Source organism: Pseudomicrostroma glucosiphilum (assembly GCF_003144135.1).
Source record: "Pseudomicrostroma glucosiphilum strain MCA 4718 unplaced genomic scaffold BCV69scaffold_22, whole genome shotgun sequence".
Classification (NCBI taxonomy): Eukaryota; Fungi; Basidiomycota; class Exobasidiomycetes; order Microstromatales; family Microstromataceae; genus Microstroma; species Microstroma glucosiphilum.
In genome coordinates, this window is record NW_020289934.1 from 23,973 (window position 1) to 41,905 (window position 17,933).

Here is a 17,933-nt window from a genome sequence, read left to right on the forward strand (position 1 = left end):
TCGCCCCTGACTACGGCCCCTGACAATTTGTCGCCCCTGACTACGGCCCCTGACAATTTGTCGCCCCTGTGACACTTCCCGGCCCCTGGGGAAGTTGCATCCGAAGTACATTGATGCTTGTCCCAGCTTCACGAGGAGGGTTCCTACAGCTCGCCTCTCCAGGTTCCCTCAACACCTGGTCTCGCGACCAAACCACGAATGTACATCGTTCAGCCTCAGCAAGACAGCCTCGCCGCTTTCGTCATAAGAGTCAACTTCTCGCCCCCTGGGCGGCGGCCTGCGCAGTCCGGATCCCAGCCCTCACTGAAGTCAAGACGGATCTAGTCGCAGCGGAGGGAACAAGGTTGTATGCGAAAAGGTCAACGTGCCCGTTGCGCAGCGCGTAGTGAGCTTCTCAGATGGTTTCGAACACTTCAACAAACTTCGACTCGTCTTGCATCAAACGCAGCCGACTGCTACTTGGTCGCCCTTTCGCGGACGACGACAGCAAAATTCTGCCGCAAGCGAGTCTCCCAGAGCTCAATGACCCTTGTCGGGACGCATATCATCCGAACGACTACTGCGCTCATTCTTCCTGTCCGTGGATCAGCTACAGGCAAAGGGACAAAGTCCTCAATCAGAATTGGACTTGACTTACTCCCTATCCGAGTTGGACAGGTTATACTTGGACTGTTCTGGGACTGGACCCGAGCCTATGTTTCCGCATCTCATCCTTGCTCGTCAGAAGTCGACTACAAACCTATATAAGAGGCCTCCCATCCAACGGGCCGGGCATGAGCGCAAGTTTATCGAGTCCCTCGGGTCCACTATTCGTGGAGACCACGCGATGTTCAAGGACATGGATATCACTTGAACCCACCCGCTCGCCGACTTTGATCACACAGGCGTAACAAAGCTGAGGCTGCGCGACAAGTAGTACTGGCTCTGGGCATCTTGGAGCTCCACCTTGAGAGTGTATTATCACGAGCTAGGGCGAAGAGTCTCAGCACGTAAGACCTGCCAAATCCTTTCACGCAAGCAATACAGACTTTCCTCGGGCGCCATCGTCAGTATAAGACACGTTGATGCGTGAGAGGAAGACGGACTCTGTTCACGCGAGTCTTAATACAGTATCTGTGCTCGCCAGAGTCGAATGAATTGCCTGTCGCCAGAAGGACTGTATGGCGCCAAGCTTGCCAGCCTGCACTTGACGGTACTCAGCACCGCCCACTCTGCTCCGTCTTCCCACACAAACACCATGTCAGCCGCGAAGAGATCGCCTAAAATCAGCATCTGCCGAGCTGTTGTCACCGCATGGCCGTTCACCTGCGTCCATGGAACCAGGTCTGCACTGCTCTCGTTGCTGTGACAGGCGCGCACAAAAGGGTCCCAGGCAAACAGGCGTTGATGAGTCCCAAGAGACTCAACAGTGCAGCAGTCAAGCCATCATGCCGCGCTGCTCGTCTGTTGAGGGCTGATGCTGCCGCGCAGGCCCAGAGAGGCAAGACTGACCCTCACAGCAAGGTGAAGGCTGCCAGATTAGGCTTCGAGAACGGCCCACTTTGGGGTGAGACATGCTCATCGAGGACCGCCACGGTCAATCTGCTGGCTCCTGTGCTGCAGACCGGAGAGCTCGCCATCTGTGCAGACCCAGCTACCGATGGTTATACAAGCAAAACAACCGGCACTTTGAGCACCCAAGAGGCCGCAATCTTCGTCTGTCCGGATGGTGTCTTCAACGCACCAGCATCCAAAACCAGCGACGGCTCCCTCTCTTCGTCGCGCTGCTTTGCGTCTCATACCAGGCTTATGCCACAAGGACGACCAGCGGCAGCATCGACTGCACCCACGACGACGGGGGGGTCAAACACAGGGATCGGTCACACACATGAAGCAAACGACGCCATTCGGCGCAGTCAGGATTCGCCTCTCACTTGCCCAACCCAGGTCAAGCGATCATTCAAGCTCTACCTACGTCTCATCGGACTGTGCTACACTATACTGTACAATCACCGATTCTGAGACGAGACCTGCGATCGCTTGTTGGAGCACAACGTACATTTGGTCGAGTCGACAAGCCGCCATCTTCGTTCAGCAAAGATCTCGAGGCCTCTTCCACAGGAAACAAATGCGTTAAAGCAGCATACGGAGCACGGATGTCAGCGCAAACAGCCACCGTCGAAGACATTGTTACCATGATGCACATGGAGACAGGCTCCCTCGATGGGACTACCGTTGAGCGAGATGAGACATCCTACAGCCTACACATCCGCACGATTACGTCAGCCCGCTATCGTACAGTAGTACGACCCGTCTTTGCAACGATGATGCCCATCTTTATGGGGCCTGTGCTCTTATGCGAAGCTCTGTGTCCACGCTTGGCCAAGTCCATGCCTATGTGGCTGCTGGAATGTCGGCTCTTGGACCTTACCAGCGTACCACGGCTAATTTGGACATCTCGCTCTGGCCGTCGAAGCTGACACTGCTTCCGCCGACTGGGCTGGCGCACCGCCTTGTCGAGTGGCTGGGTGAGGACTGCAGGTACCCTCGAGTGGCATAGGGCAACAGGTTTGGGCACACTGAACCTGAAAGCGATGGTATCTAGCAAAGAGAGTTGCCAACGGGCGAGTCGTTTTGGTCTCTCGATTACAGCAGGACCGATCCACGAGCTGTACAGGAAGGGAGGCTCTACAGTTCCGCCGCCGGAGAATCAGGGAGCTGGACCACCACGTCTACCGCCACCGTCACTTTCAAGCCTGTCACACAGAATGCTGCAGCGTGGCACTGCTGAAAAATCAACTGGATCTAGCAAATGGGCACAAGTACCCCGAGCCCTCCCTGCAAGGCTGAGAAGGAGCACGTACCTGCGCGTAGCTGCACGTGGTTCTAATCGGTACAAGCGAGCAAGACGCTACGCTCATAGCCGTCATCACCACGGGCAGGACCGGATGGCCAAAGGGATCCAAGCAGACGAGAGACGGCCTGCGGTACCAAGCACCTGTGCAGGTCAACACGTCCGACGAGGAGAAGAGGCGAACGAATTGCGGCACCAGCCATCAACCACCATGCTCGACGCGGGCTCGGAGAGGATACTGCAGTCCCAAGCACAGATGACTCTACTCGGCGAGAGCAGGAGGCTGATCCTAACCTGTAGGAGTGGAAGAGGATGACCAAGGAAAATCCTACCGAACAATCCTGCTGCATCAACGTCGAAAGTATTTTAAATCAAATTGCCGATCCATCTGGTTATGTCTGGCTTGTAGACGAAGATCAGTAATCAGTAATGGCAAAGTGCACAATCGGCTCGATTGCAGCAGCCAAGATTCACTTTCGTGGGATAGTACACTACAAAGGCTAAAGCGCTTTGCCGGGCCGGAGGCAAAAATGTTGCCTCGAGCTTAAGCTTGGGGCTGAGGAGTGGAGAGTGGAGAGTGGAGAGTGAAGAGGAAGAGAGCAACTCGAGCGGGCGTTGACATGATGTCACGAAGCCCAGATGAGCGAACTCATCTGTTGAGATACAGTGCAGTGCGGTGCTGTAGCCCGAGATTTTCCCCCTCCCTCTTCCCTCCTGTAGCCCCCGAATGTAGAGCGGAGTATCGTTGGTACAGTAGTAGCATCACACACGATGTGTGCCCAACCCTTTCGAGGATCCGATCGCTTGCCAAATAACCTGATCGAACTTTCATGTTCACACTGTACTGTACAAGATCGAGTGTGCAATCTGTTCGACTCGACAGTGCCAATGTACACTACAGTACAGTACTTGCTTCCAGGCCGGCTCTGCCAATTCATTCGTGCCACTTTCTCTGCAGCTCTGACAAGCGTTTCACTGGTGGTGTTTGAAGCTACGGAAATCCGTAGCTGTGTAAAGTGTTCGACTAGGTTTCTGTCGAAGTGGGCAGTAGGCGCATGCAACGGCTCTCATTCGCTGTTTTACGACCATGGGTTCCCTCGAGGTCGTATGTGCTGGTGAACGAATGCTCAGATATCTTCTCCGACTCGCTCTGCGAGGGTGAGGATGGTGGTGGAATGAAGCGTGCCCTACAACATCGATGCCTCTCATCGTCTGTTGCGGACCCCCGCTCTTTGTTGTATCTTGAATGTTGCAGCGAGGTCCATTAGCGACGTTTCACAGTGGCTGGGCGGGCAGATACAGTATAGCGGGAGCAGGTGGCTGGTGGCAAGACCTGTCAAGACGGAATGATTTTACTGTTCCTCGTTTGCAGCAGCTGTTCCGAATGAAGTGAAAGGAAAATGGGATCTTCCTGAGCCGTTGGGCGCTCCGTCACTTGCGGTGAGCTCTTGGAACGAGGCAGTACCTCCGAATGATGATGATGATGCTCCTGCCATTCCTCCGGATGACCTCTTTCCGACTGGTGGCCCCTGATCTCAGCCATTTTTGTCCTGGGAAAGAGCATAAACTTGAAGGGAGGGAGTGGGGCTACTGTATCTCCGGAAGCCTGCACCGCGAGGGCAGTCTGCTACTACTTTGTGACAAGACCTATCAATTGCAGAGCCTCAGATTGTGAGGATGCGATGATAGCCTAGAGCGAGGAGCTCCCGTAGAGTACATTGGTCGATGCCAAGCCAGCCAGGCAGCCAGGCAGCCGAGGTTTGAAAGGCACGCTGGCGTTGTAAAAGGCGGAGAGCTCAGTCTCGATGGCGGTATGTTCGCTTGGGCAACGGCTTCTCAAGGACTGCTGTGTCGTTTGTCTATCCATCTGCTTAAGGTCAAGGTCCTGTGGCTGGTGGGAGAGTGCAGCTTGCCGTCCATCAGCATGCCAGGCTAGCCTCAAGGGTCTTTGCTTCTTTGCTTTGTCAGAAAACTCCTTCTTCGTCCGATCCTGGATAGGTGCCTACGAAGTCTGTACAGTAGTCTGCAGTGGAACGTTCTTGCCAAGTGCGCCTTGTGTGCGATTCTGCCGAAATTGTACCATTCTTCAGAGCGAGCCTACGAGAGCTGGGTGGCCAGACAGTCTGAAGGCTCGGGGTAGTCTGGTGGACGTGGTCTAAGCGGTGCTGAGCATCTTGTCAGTACCGAGTGCACCCAGACGGTACAGTAGGAGCCTTTGCGCTTCGGTGGAGGGAAGCAGAGGACCTCCTGAGACTTGGCCTTCCTCGACGGAAGCGTAATCGGGGGGCACATTGGCCTGGAAGCCCGAGAGGGGCGACATGGTATTGTGCTGTATCACTTGGAGAATGCACACCAGTCCTGCTGCGTCGGCCGCTGGTGAGGCGGAGCGCTGGTAAGAGCCGACCATCGAAGAGAAGTAGTGGGGAAGCCGAGGTAAGCTGGGCGTCGAGCGATTGCCATTGGTAAATCGGTGGTGATCAGCCTTTGTCGTCGTCGTCGTCGTCGTCGTCGTCGTCGTCGTCGTCGTCATCGTCATCGTCGAGGTAGGGAGGTAGAGGCATGTCCATCGATGGCCACACCTTCCCAGGCTCGGCAAAAGGGCAAGGAGGAGAGGAATCTCCTGGAGCCACACACGGCCCTCGCGGCAAAGAGGAACGCGGCAAAGTCGAGGAAAGAAGCGGAAAAGGGCCAGGCGCGAAATCCAGTGCACCTTTCCACCCACGCGGTACGCTGTGCTGTGTGCCCCGTGCGCAGTGGCCCCCAACTTTCTCGCACGGACAGGAGAGGAGAGGCAAAAAAGCCAGAGGGCGCACGCGCGCGAGGCAAAAAAGGTAAAGCACAGTACAGTCCATTGTGCGTGCTCTTCCCTCTGGCTCCGCAAAGCGGCATACAGCCCCAGGGCACGCTTCATCTAAAGCAAGGCGGCAGTACCCGGGCACAAGTCCTTCGTGGTTGCTCTCCTCGACGGCCTTTTGCAGACATCAGCTTGGTCCAACTGCCACGAGGAGGAGGCAAGAGCTCAGCAGGTACAGTCCAGTACTCCGCTGCTGGTAGAGCGTCTCCCGCTTCCCCCCTCACGCGAGGACTCTACAACGCTTATCCCCCCAACACATCTGCATCTAGCATATGCAGGTTTCGCAGCGTGGCTTGCACACTGCTTCGATAGCGCCAGCTGGTTTCAAAGGCAGTCGACTCCAAAGCGCAAGCTTGCGCTCAGGGGATTGGGCTGGCGCTACTGTACCGCCTCAGCCGTGAGAGCGCTGGAACTCACATTGGATCACTGCAAAGCTCCTTGAAATCGACTTTCGCAGCGGCATCAGTAGGCAAAGTTCTCTTTCAATTGTTGGGCTTGCCCCTCACAAAGGAAGACAGACGATACATCGGTCACGATCTCCAGCAGAGCCTTTCTGACGCCCCTCTTCTCCTACTCCTCTCCAGCTTCCTTCTCTCCACGACGATGATGCCCAGTACTATCCGCTACAGTCGATGTTGGCTCGCTCTCTCCCTCTCGAAGCTCGACGGCCCAGATCAGCAGCGGTGACTTCCTGCCGTCTGGTGAGAGTAGGAATGGCCACGAGCGAGGACCACGCTCCTTGACCACACGAGCGGGTTCTGTATCGTGGGGTACTCCCGGCCTCTTGGCAGCGTCCAAACCATATTCATCCGCAGACGTCTTGCCGCGTCGTTGTCGAGCTACTTCGCCGGCCTTTGACAGCAGGGTAGTATCGGCTTGAGAGAGGAACTTGATGTAGCGGGACAGGGAAGCAGCCTTCTCGTCCTCGTCTGCCTTCTTTGGGTGAGGGGAAGTCTTCGAAACCATCTTGATACTGTAGTAAAGCCGTCGTCCGCCGCCATAGCAGAAGGGACACCGTCACCGGAAGAGAAACATTCAGTGTCGTGTACGTGCGAGATGGACAGGATGGGGTTACTCACAGGAGACGAGCGTACTGATGATGATGATGATAATGTAGGAGGCCGTACGAGTAGATAGCGGTCGCATGCACCCTATTTAACTCCCATATCTGTTGGAGTACATAGACAACATTCAGACAAGCACATCTGCCTCCATTCGCCGGTTTAGAACGAAAACGAAGGAAGGAAGGTGAGCAGAATGATCCTCAGGGCAGATAAACTTTTGTGGTTGCCCCCAGAAACGGGCGCGGCGATTTCTCCGTTCCCTAATGCTCAAGTACAGTACCGAGAGAGGAGAGGACTGATTCAATTTGTATCCTTCGATGGTGGGCTGAGTACATTAGATTGCTCTTTGCCTTTCACTCTGATCGTCCCTCGTAAGGAAGCCTCGTCCGTCGATCGAGCTGACCTGGCGATCGTTGTAGCTTCAGTGCTTTGCTCTTGCCCTCTTGCCCTGTTCCCCCCCCCCCCCCCCCCCCTTGCATATCACGCTCCATGGGAATTTTGTCATTGCTCGCGACAAATCACACGTAGGTGGCCTTGCTTTTGCTTCGTCATAGTCCTTCGAGATGGGAAAGTTGACCAGTGGACAAGACGAGACAGTCCAGTACCGTCGCACAAGTGCTCGACAGACAGACCGTGAAGGTGCCCCCCCCTGCGTCTTGCTACAGTATGATAGATCGTCTCACCAGTGTTCGATAGAGGCACCAAGCTCTCGCCTCCCCCAAGCATCACCTCATCACCTCTCCTTCTTGCGCCGACACAGCAGAGTACCATACTGTCCCTCCTTGGCCTGCCGCTGGAGTCCTTCTTCAACGTACAGCAGCTCAAGCTCCCGGTCCTCCGCTCCCGAACATATCCTCACTGTTTCAAGGTACCAAGCCTGTCGACCAGAGCCTCGAGCATGGGTCACAAAGCAGGCGTTGCTGCAGTAACAAGGATCGTACGGAGATGCCAAGGGTGTCGAGAGCTGAGCATCAAGAAGAAATCGAGCGTCGAGGAAACCCATGACACCCTCGAAGGCCGAGTGCGGCGAGACAGTAGCAGAGCGAGGGGTCTCTACCAAGGATGCTTTCTCTCGACCTCTCCTGGCCGACGCTACCGAAGTGCTCCGTGGTCTCACCTCCTGCTTTTGCGCATCGCACCGTACCACCATCGACCTAGCTTTTTGTCTACACCTCTTCTCTACTAGCATGTCAGGAGGCTCCTGGGTACTTGATTTCCCTCGGACTTGAATCATGCGCCTCGTTAACAAGGGAAACCTTCAATACAGTCGTACTGTGCGAGACAAGACTTTTGCCAAAGGAAAGGTCCGAGCCGCTGGTTGATCAGGATGGCGAAGAGGGTTTCAGAAGCAGGGTAGGCAAAGTGAGGGACTGGACTAGACTAGCTGGGTGAGTGCGGGACATCATCACTTCACAATGCGTAATAGCAGGGCAAGGTGGATATTCCGCCCTTGTCGCTACCGTCCAGTATAGCAGATGCACCCTATAAGTCATTAGCCATTTCCCGAAATCAACGCCCCGTGAAGAATGTGTGATCGAGTCAAGAATCAGGGTCATCAATTGAGGAACATTCAGCAGAGCCATTGTGAGAACCGGCCTATATCTGATCATCGTCATTCTCCATCCTCCTGACTGCCTGCTCGTCAACCCCTCCGTCCCGCACTTGCACTTCTCGACCCCCGAGACCAGTGCAGTGCAGTGCCAAGCGCAGCGCTCCCTCACCGCTCTGTCACAATTACTGTACACCCTGCTCTGTACCCACTCGCACACACTGCCCAAACATAAGGTCCTGGCTCACAAGGTGCGCGTAGTGATCTTCGGGCCCTGACACTCGCCAGTCGCTGAGCATTTGTGTGCGCGAGTCCTGGTTTGTATTGGGAGGTAGAAGTACAGTACGGAAACAGCGGGGGAGACAAGATTGGGACAAAGCGAGGAACGGCCAGTGCAAGCGCACATTGCTGCCATGAATGGCAGGGTGAACCAAAGCTCCAAGGCGAGGGCGAAGGCAGGATGTTGATGTCGAAGGTCGTGTGGCCCTCGAGGTGCGTGAGGCTGACAGAGCAGAGGAGCACGGTGAGACAGACCGGTGCTTTAGTGTTCCAAGGAATTCCTGGGCTCGAGAGGCCCACACCTCTTGGACTCTTGGACTGTCGGGGATGCAAGAAGCTTGGAATTGAGCGTACAGCTGGCGACCTCAGAGTCCAGATCGGCAAATATGCCCTCGGACACTTTGCCCGCTTGCTCAGCCCCGTACGCATTCGCTTCGGCCACACTGAGATAGCGGCTGTACTGCTACACATCTTCTCCTAGAAGCTTGCTTGTCTCTATGCCGACAGCTCTGAGACCGCCGACGTGGAGTCCACCCGCTCCACTCACCCTCGTGACGAGATCACTAGAGACTGCAATCTGTGTGCACCTCACCGTTGTTGCGGGACCGAAGAGAGTCCATTCTGCCCGCCTTGCTCGTCCAAAAAGAGACTGGGTCAGGTCAGAGTCCACTTGCTGCATCGCTCTTTTCCCTCGATTGTACTGTACTCACCGGAAGAAAGCCAAAGTGACAGTCAAGGCCCGCTGGCACGAGTCAAGCCTCACGATTACGAGGGCTTTCTTCCGAGGGTCTTCGATGATCTTGCCTTTCAGTCGGAAAAGTCTCCCATCCTCCTCATCTAGCTTCTCTTCCGTCTGCGTCACCATCTAGCCCAGCCGTGGTCTCTGCCCATCTTTCTCTGCTATCGCCGATCGACCTCTTCAGACTCTGAGCGTAAGGACGGCTTTCTGCCACCCCTGTCTCCCTTCTGCCACCAGCTCCTTGCACAGGCGAAGCTTTCGGCGGATGAAGGCGATTGTTGCCACCTCTTGCAGCTCTTGAGCGTACGATGTGGTCTTGGGTATGGGGAGGTAGGAAGAATCTGCTGGTCGATAGAGCGTGAGCAAGAGTGCAAGAGGGCAAGACTGGAGGAGCCCAATGAGGTTGTGCGCCAGTGCGTGTGGGTACGGGGAGCGTCGAGGTGAGTGAGATGCAGCGTCCGAGAGGGGAGGGCATTGTCTGTTTGTTGGTACTATACGAGAGAGCAGCAGTGGTAGGGCAGCCAGGAGGATCAGCATTCGACGTCAATCTGTCTGTCTCTCTGTGTCAGGCTGGACATATTTCCCCCTGGGCGCTCCCTCCTTTTTGAGGCTTCCTGGTGCCACGTGCTTCCTGTCGATTTGGCGCCGTGCCGAGCCGCGCGGCAATGCAGTGGATGTCGATCCTTGCCCCAAGCCGCCAGTCTGGCAAGCTTCTCACGAATTCCTTCGTGGATCAATCTGGCTCACCGCTGTGTCTAGGTAGTCTACATAGCTTGCACTTCCCGCTCCATATGGCACCCCGGGAATAGACGGCGGACCCTGCCTCGCGTTTCGGTCCTCCCCTGGTCAACAGGGCTGGCCACTTGCTCCTCCAGACAGTGGTTCATCCAGTCCAATCGTCCGTTCGGACGAGGTAGGACCTAGTACCTTCTGGAGCGGCAGCTGATCCGCCAGCCTCACCTCACCCCATCTCACGCCCACCTTTGCATTCGTCCGAGGTCAATCTGCTTGGGAAAGGAAGTTTGAGATATACCGGATTATGAACACCGTCGACTGCAAGCTTCGAGCGCTATATCGGTGGCTCTGGGACTCAGTGTGAGTCCTCTCTGCTTCCCTCTGTCCACACTATCTCGACAGCGGATGTTGGCGCCTCCACTGCCTCCCAGAGGTCGTCGAGTCTCGAGGCACAGCATGGTCGATTGCAAAGGCAGGACAGAGACTGGACGATGGATATTGTCAGCGGAGCAAGAAGCCTCGGAGTGCACTTTGTCCCACGGCCAGAATGAGAGCCAGTGAATCCATGGCTTCGTCTCCCTTCCGCAAGACACTACAACTAGCGACGACGAGCAGGCTGGACCAGACCTTCTGGTGAGTGGGTATGTTTCGACGCAAAGAATCTTTCAGCGCCGTCTTTTCGATGGCGACTATGGCATCTAGAGTTCAAAGGATGTTCATGGCTTACTTGGCGGAATTAGTGTAGAGATGCACTTCCCCACAATCGATATTGTACAGCTGACGCTGACACGAATCCAACTCTTGCTTCCTCAGCTCGCACCCTCACCGGTCTCCTGCCTCGGCCACAAAGCGATCGAGTCCACAAGCAAAGCAACATCATCCCATGCCTCGGATAGCTTCGGAATAAAGGAAGGTCATTGCTTGCGATGGAGCGATTCTACGTCGGGTAACAGTGAGTGACAGACCATGCGGCTCCCGTAGCCTGACAGCGCTGGCAAAGCAGTCGCTGACTTGAGTTTGGCCCCGCGCCGGGTCACAGCAGTCGAAGAATACCAGCAGCGAGATCGTCTCGCGACGGACTATGACACTCTTTCAGTGGAGCTAGACCCTCTCTGAGACTTAGACTCTATATCTCTTGACGATACCCTTGCTTCCTGCCGTCTTTCGCTGCCTGTATTGCATCCGTACAGTAGCCGTCGGCAAGCTGCCGTCTCAGTATGCACCGATGTCAAAATTAACAGAGGGCTCCTTGCCTGACCACTGCCTGACGCCCACCTTACAGTTGCGACCTTGAGTGTGACTTGCTGAGGCAGCAAGTCGTGGCGAGACTTCCTTCTACTTATCCCGAGTGGATGCAGAGTGCTCACTTCGTCAGCCTTGCCCGTCGTGAAGCGCAGCCGCATCAAGTTCTCCAAAGTCATTGTGTGGGAGATACTCTTGCGGCGCTGGAATCGTGGCAGAGGAAGCTCGACGATTTGTTCTCCAACTGAAGACGGAGGTGAGACACGCCAAGTGCGTCATTTGTTCTTGCACCACTGCAGTGCTCCGGACGTTTCCCATTTCCTTCACACCTTCTTGGTCGTCCCTGCGTCACATGGATATGGAACCCCTAAGCAGGCAGGCCAGGGGCCGTCGAGTTTCTCCCTGGCGACTACCCCCATTTCCCTCCTTCCGATCAAAAAAGTGAGCTGCAACTCTTCCCAAGCTCTTCACGCTACCCCTTGAGCTTGGTGGACTGCATTTCCTCTGCTTTGGCCTCTAGAGAAGATACCGTGCACTGTGTATCATCTTTCGTCTCTAAGTGGAGGCAATCCTGTCTGATCCTACCTTGGGTTTCGGGCTTGCCTGCAGCCTGCAGCATGCAGCCTCTAGTTTACTGTACCTCGGTCTCGGCCTCGGCTTCGGATGCATGCTCGAGCTCGAGCGCTAAGCCGGCCGAGGGGAGGCACGATTTCGCGAAAAAAACACTGGGTCGCTAGTCTCGCAGTAGTCTGGCAGGCAACAAATCTAGGGATGTTGGCGAGGTCCCAGTGAAAGATGTCGTGCGAGAGAGAGCGCCTCGCCTACAACATTGCACCCATTCCTACAGTACTATCCAAAGGCGATGCAGGCAAAGTGACGGATGTTTGCATCGCTCCCTTGCAAAATGCAAATGTCAGGAAGGTTCCATTCTCTCGGTGGACTGCCACACCCATCGGTCCAGACGAAGACGTTGACCGGTCGCTAGGCCGAACACAGTACTGTAGTCAAGATATTCAACAGAGTTCGTGGCTGCGGAATCGACTACAGAAACTTGACAACAGCAGAGGAGTACAGGCGAGGAGAATGATGGGCCCGGCATGTTGAAGGCTGAAAGGAGATCATCGAAGGCTAGGAGGCCTGGGAGGAATTTGCTGATTATTGTCTTGAAGGAACATGGACATCAAGCCATCTTACCCTGTCTCCCGTGCTTGCACTGGAAATTCTATGCACGTGATCACCACTAGGATTGGCGTGGTAGCTTCACGGCTCCACTCGAAAGGAACAAAGTCGAGCGAGTGGGCGAGGTGATGTGAGCTTCGGCAGGGCTGACAGCCCGAAGATCCTCGTCACCGGCTGCAAGGAGACCTGTAGCATATCCTCTTGGACGGGCTGCAATTGCGAGCGACCTTTGAAACTTGCCTGAGCCTGGAAATGGACGGGATGGCGATGGGAATGGCGTTGGAGGGCTCCAGCTAGTGTTCGAGGCAGAAATGACGTCTCCAAGGTCACTCAGCGCTCTCGCTTTGTCGACGACGTGGTCTTGCACATGAGCTTGAGCTTAAGGCTGGAAATTGCGTGATGACATTTGCGCAGTCGATGTTGGCAGGTCTGGCAGCGTCAGCTTCAGCTGTGACCTGTCTGGCTGGCGTTGAGTCACATCGGTGGCGGGCTCGCTTGGTGCAGACTAGCGCGAGAGGTGTCACGGCCTTGCGTTTGTTCGCCTTCACAGTAGACGATGAGGTGGAAGGGCGTGTCCCGTTCGCACAGGCTGCATGCGGAGCCTGGTGGTGACTCAAAGGCTGTGCCAGCTCGACCTCTGTTATCGTACCAGGACTAGTCGTAGGAACGGTGCACGGCTCGGCAGAGCGAGCTGTGCTGCTCAGTCTTCGTAGATACAGGCCTGTGGTCCTTGACTGTAGCCAGCATGTGGGGCGAAGAAGCTGACTCTGCTCCCATGGACAGTCGGCGCGCTTCAATATGACAATGGTGTCCGCAAGAGAATCGGCGTTGATGGCACGTAGCGTATGAGCAAAGTCAGACTCCTGGGGCTGAACAGCTCGACCTGTGATAATCGTTAGCTCAAAGGCATCTCGGACAAAAGCGCAAAGCCAGTAGCGAAGCCCGATATCGTCGTCGTGATGAATGAGCAGAAGTGGATTGCCCTCTTCTTGTGCCGAAAACTTCAAAATTTGCAAGTCACAGCCGTTGGCCTGCCAAGTCGACTGAAGGGCAGTGTGATTCCCGCTGAGTCGGACTGAAGAGACGCTCTTAAGGCTGAGCTGGAGTGGGAAGATGTCCTTCGGAACCGCCGGAGGTATTAGCTCACCTGCAAACGACAGAAGAGCACAGATAGGCTTCCTTCCGGGCTTCGAACGGCGTTTGTCAAGGCTATCTTCGAATGAAAAGCAAGGCACCCGATTCTTGCCGTCATTGGCCACATGACTGGGTACGTTCCCTTTGAGATAGGTGCTTGCTGTCCGAATCATGACGTGGAAGGCGGGCGACTGGGTGTCAATGCTCCTGATGAGCTTGCCATCTCTTGTGGTGAAGTTCACTCGGGGCCCGTCCTGCATCCTGCCTGTGGGCAGTCCAGCTAAGAGCTGTTGAAGGATGACTCGAAGTTGATGTCCAAAGGAGCCGTTGGATCGGCTAGTGGATGAGTGGGCATCTTGCTTCTCAATGTGACCCTGGATGCTGGTACCGCAAAAAGAGAGATCGGCAGGCTGCAGATCGTATACGTCTTCACTTTCGGCTTCGCATCCCTCAGTGTCCGAGTCGCCGAGGTTCTTGTGGTCACTGTAGTCTTTCTGGCTATCGTCTTGACTTGCTGTTGTGGAGCGCGGATGAAAGTGGGGCGCCATCTACTGCTAGAGTCCGGACCTTACTTTGCGTACGGAGAAGGGGTGGGCTGAATGTGGCCATGATGGCGCATACAGGGCTGGCGGAGAATTGAAATGGGCCCGAGGGAGGATGTAGAGATGGTGAAGTGGGGGAAGATGTGGTTGGGCGGGGAAGAAGGTGGAGGAGTAGGGAGACCGAAGTGGAGAGAATGACGAGTGATGGTACGTAAGGGTGTAAAGATGGGATGCAGCACAGCATGGTCACTGGCGGGTAATATCCCTCGTTGCCCTGGCAAACCTTGCGCGGCAGCAATGCTTCCCGCTACCTTCCCCACCTTTGCCTCCTCGACGCTACAACCAGGCCGTCCCCGGCTGGGGGGGGGGGACGCAAACCCCTCTTGTCTCTTCGAACAAGCACGCTTCGCCGTCCCACAAGGACTGGAGCACTCCGATACTGCTCCCACACGGCTCTCTGATCCCTCAACACCTCGTCATCACACGCAGACCCACGAGGATGGTCAGTCGGCGTCATGATGCACGGCACGAGATGCGGAAAGACTCCTGTTCAGCTTCGCTACTCAAGTCGTACAGGTTGACGTACGACTTGGAGGATATATTTCTCCGATGCAGAAGACTGATGTGCGAGGGGTGATACAATCCAGACGCAAGACGGAGCATGTCTGTCTGGCCGGTGTCTTTCTGCCGGTGCTGAGAGCTGGGATCTTGGAGACGAGCTGGCCGATGATGAGCCGCGAGAGTGGCATTGGCGTCGTCAGGTCATCGATGGTTCAGACGTATACGCTGAAGCGAATTACTGTACGAGTCGTCGTGAAGGTAAGGTAAGAGGGCAGCCTGTTGGGCGATCTGGTGGTGGGCGGGGTATAATGGAGCTCGCGCTTCGTCGAGAGTGCACACGTCGTGTCACATGCGCAGCGCATCGTTGGGCTTCATTCGATCATCTGTGCCTTGTCCTCCAGGGCTCACATCTGCCTTAAGAGCAGTCAGGCTTCCGACAACATCCGTATCGTGCTCTTGTTTCTCTTGGTACTCCAGTGTGGCCCTGACTGCCTCTTCCAGACCCATTTCTGCGCTCTTCTTCTGTTCGAAGAGACCAAGAGATGTGGGGGTGGCGTGCGACTGGTAGCACGCACACTGGGGAGTGGCACGCAGAGTCCGTCGTGGAAATTGCAGAGTGGAGGACTCCTTTTACCATCGCGACCTTTGCTTCAGAGCCATTGGTGGTGGAAGGAGGCTCGCACATCATCAAAGGACAGAGCATACTAGCAGGGGTAGCTAGATTGGCTTCTGACGTGATTCGTGATTGGAGTGGCGGGCCGACTGAGCAATTGCGGTACCGGCTTGCGTTGAGAAGAATGACGGCACGCTTGGGACGGGCGCGCGAATATGACTGATCTTGCGGCGACGTTGGCTCAGAGGCTTGGTGGCCGAGATTGACCTCACTTATGGTCTTGAAGGTGTGGCACGTAGCTGAGCCGGGTGACACTGAGCCAAGAGGGTGGGTGGAAGGTGGATCTTGCAGCGTCGTGGTATAGTACTGACGGTAGCTTGAGGTTGGTAAGGTAGGAAGCAAGAGAGGACTGGGGTGTGACACATCAGGTCCAATGTTTCCTTTGTGCCTATCGGGTTATTGCGCAAGATGAGAAACGTTTGCAAGCAACAGCCGTGTCACCCTCGAGGGCTGTGCCACCCATGGTCTCTCCGATCGACGAGAGTTCAGGAAGCGGTAATGCAAGGGATCTTCACGGCATTCGCAGTCCTGCCGTCATCATCCCCAGTGGCTCATGTGGCAGAAACAAGGCACGAGCCGGCGAAGTTGGGCTTTGCCTTTGCAGAGGTACACTCTTGACTCCAATGACGATGATCGAGCCCGTGTACCTCAAGCTGGATGCTGTCGACGACTTGACTTCTTGCAGCCCAGTCCGAAAATCTGAGATGGGGGCCCATACAGTGGCCTTGCGATGAGGTCACCGAATGTGGAAGTGCGACAACCCGACAAGAGAAGCGGGCAAGTGGCCTTGATTGACGAGACCAGCCACCTTCAGGTGGGAACCGGAGATGCCTCTGAGTGCGTGAGAGCTAAAAGTGAATGACCCTGTGTGCGGCGTTGTGTGTGTGAAGCTGTGGCGGCAGCGAGTCTCGCGTTGGCAATGTCAAGCTACGCTCGGCGGTACTTGGCGCTGAGATGACTGAGCTGAGCTGAGCTGAGCTGAAGTGGGCTGTGCTTCGACGACGGAGCCGATGATATGTATCCTCGAGAGTGACTTCAGGTGTGCCAAGGGACCGACGGATCAGGCTGGGCACTTTCGATGTGAGCAACAGCCCGCCCACAAACCAAAAAAACAAGAAAAGCAGGGGATTGGGGGGGGGCGCAACTGCAATCGGAACGGAAAGACGCCCTTCCAGAACAAGTGGGCGGAGGGTCAGCCCAGGGACAAATTTTATTGAAGGCTGTTGGACCGTTAGTGGTTTGGTCCCTAGGGGCCTCAGGGATCATCGTCCCTGTGCCTTTACCGGACAATGGAATCTCAAGCTCCGGAACCCTTGACGATGAAAGGGAAGAGGTTTGCAATGCACAGTAACAAAGGGAGAGCCTCGATGTTGAGCATCGTGGAAAGGCACTGGCTCAATATACACCGTGGCTACGTCCACTGCCCTTCAGTGCGAGCGAATCGTTCGACTCTCCAAACTCTTTTCCAGGATCGAATGTTCTTTTGGCGGAGCCGGGGCAGTTTCAGGTAGCAAACTAACCCGGCGGAAGAGCAATTGCGCTAGAGTGAGGTCCCTCGGCGGTCCTGCTTGAGAAAGGACGGAGACTCCTCAAGAAGACTGCTCCCTTGCATAAGTGGGCTATGTGCCCTTGTAGCCAGAAGCAAATCTGTCTTTCTTCCATTCGTCTCGCTTTTCGCTTGTCCAGTCCTTCGACACTAGACGAAAGGACTACACTTCCTCGCTGCCCCGTACCTCAACCTCTCTTATCGACGCCGTTTCGCAAGCATGAAGCGACACTTCAGCCTCTTCTTTGGCAAGAAGACCGAGGCTTCTTCGAAGGACCCACGGATGGATAAAGCAGACGATAGCGTTCTAGCAGATCCAATAATTCGACAGTCGCTTCATAGATCTCCGCCACGCCTGCCAGCCTCGGACCGATCAAGTCCTTTTAAAGTGGGCTTCGAGTCGTCTCGATCCCAATCAAGTCTGCCCGATGCTAACAACGGCAAAGCCCCGAGTATGGGAGGGATTATAGTGGACACTTCCGCTGGACAAGGTCGGGACAGCCTCAAGCCCGGCACGAGGCAGATTGCGCGAAGTGAGTACAGTCTGACCTATGACACCGGCTTGTGCTGTTGCCAATTACATTCGGCTGACCCAGATTGACCCTCTGTCCCCCAGGCGCCTCGGCCGGACCTTCCAATCACAAGCAGCATAGGGCGTCCGAAGAGTACCAAACCCGAGCGCCAAGACAGGAGGTGCAAGCCTTCAATGAAGAGATCCTGAAGAAGTTCGCTGCACGCACTTCTCACTGGCAATCACCCTTGAAAGTCCGAGCGGAGGATAGAGCCAGAGCACGGCAAGACAGTCTTGCTCGACTCCCACCACCACGAGGTCTGGGTGCAACTGTACGCTCGGGACATGGTCCGACTGCCGCTGGGCCTGGAAAAGGTATACATGCTTCGGGTAGGCAATTCTCCGCTATGAGTCTGGCAGACCGCCTAGGATTGGCTAAAGAGCATGAGAATGATGATGAAGCTGCGTAGGAGATGGGAGAGGGGGAGGGGG

The 17,933-nt window shown here is 55.5% G+C and overlaps 8 protein-coding genes across 8 annotated transcripts in view; 1 reads left to right on the forward strand and 7 right to left on the reverse strand.

Annotated features, from left to right (window-relative positions):
• Positions 1–3,342: 3,342 nt before the first annotated feature.
• BCV69DRAFT_129123 (hypothetical protein) lies at positions 3,343–4,282 on the reverse strand. The gene is made up of 2 exons (XM_025489211.1): positions 3,923–4,282; positions 3,343–3,849 (listed from the first exon to the last, which is right to left on the reverse strand). The coding sequence occupies exons 1-2, from the start codon at positions 4,040–4,042 to the stop codon at positions 3,460–3,462; spliced, it is 510 nt and encodes a 169-aa protein (XP_025344846.1). The 5' UTR covers positions 4,043–4,282; the 3' UTR covers positions 3,343–3,459.
• A 706-nt stretch (positions 4,283–4,988) lies between these two features.
• On the reverse strand, positions 4,989–5,369 carry BCV69DRAFT_301924 (hypothetical protein; the record flags this gene model as incomplete). The annotated part of the gene is made up of 1 exon (XM_025494621.1): positions 4,989–5,369. The coding sequence occupies one exon, from the start codon at positions 5,367–5,369 to the stop codon at positions 4,989–4,991; it is 381 nt and encodes a 126-aa protein (XP_025344847.1).
• Positions 5,370–6,128: 759 nt separating this feature from the next.
• BCV69DRAFT_129160 (hypothetical protein) lies at positions 6,129–6,851 on the reverse strand. The gene is made up of 2 exons (XM_025489212.1): positions 6,767–6,851; positions 6,129–6,660 (listed from the first exon to the last, which is right to left on the reverse strand). The coding sequence occupies exon 2, from the start codon at positions 6,651–6,653 to the stop codon at positions 6,258–6,260; it is 396 nt and encodes a 131-aa protein (XP_025344848.1). The 5' UTR covers positions 6,654–6,660; positions 6,767–6,851; the 3' UTR covers positions 6,129–6,257.
• A 1,605-nt stretch (positions 6,852–8,456) lies between these two features.
• BCV69DRAFT_285804 (hypothetical protein) lies at positions 8,457–9,368 on the reverse strand. Its single transcript, XM_025493495.1, has 2 exons — positions 9,290–9,368; positions 8,457–9,208 (listed from the first exon to the last, which is right to left on the reverse strand). Exon 2 carries the CDS (start codon positions 9,048–9,050, stop codon positions 8,469–8,471), a length of 582 nt encoding a protein of 193 aa, XP_025344849.1. The 5' UTR covers positions 9,051–9,208; positions 9,290–9,368; the 3' UTR covers positions 8,457–8,468.
• Positions 9,290–9,909, reverse strand: BCV69DRAFT_285805 (hypothetical protein). The gene has a single exon (XM_025493496.1). The coding sequence runs from the start codon at positions 9,853–9,855 to the stop codon at positions 9,499–9,501; it is 357 nt and encodes a 118-aa protein (XP_025344850.1). The 5' UTR covers positions 9,856–9,909; the 3' UTR covers positions 9,290–9,498.
• A 2,891-nt stretch (positions 9,910–12,800) lies between these two features.
• BCV69DRAFT_301927 (hypothetical protein) lies at positions 12,801–14,156 on the reverse strand (the record flags this gene model as incomplete). The annotated part of the gene is made up of 1 exon (XM_025494622.1): positions 12,801–14,156. One exon carries the CDS (start codon positions 14,154–14,156, stop codon positions 12,801–12,803), a length of 1,356 nt encoding a protein of 451 aa, XP_025344851.1.
• A 2,994-nt stretch (positions 14,157–17,150) lies between these two features.
• Positions 17,151–17,911, forward strand: BCV69DRAFT_301928 (hypothetical protein; the record flags this gene model as incomplete). Its single annotated transcript, XM_025494623.1, has 2 exons — positions 17,151–17,463; positions 17,547–17,911. The coding sequence occupies 2 exons, from the start codon at positions 17,151–17,153 to the stop codon at positions 17,909–17,911; spliced, it is 678 nt and encodes a 225-aa protein (XP_025344852.1).
• A 20-nt stretch (positions 17,912–17,931) lies between these two features.
• The window catches only part of BCV69DRAFT_285807 (hypothetical protein), a 790-nt gene continuing 788 nt past the window's right edge, over positions 17,932–17,933 (reverse strand). Inside the window, exon 1 of the mRNA XM_025493497.1 lies at positions 17,932–17,933. This exon is cut by the window's right edge and continues 788 nt beyond it. The gene's annotated coding sequence lies outside the window, so the exon portion shown is untranslated.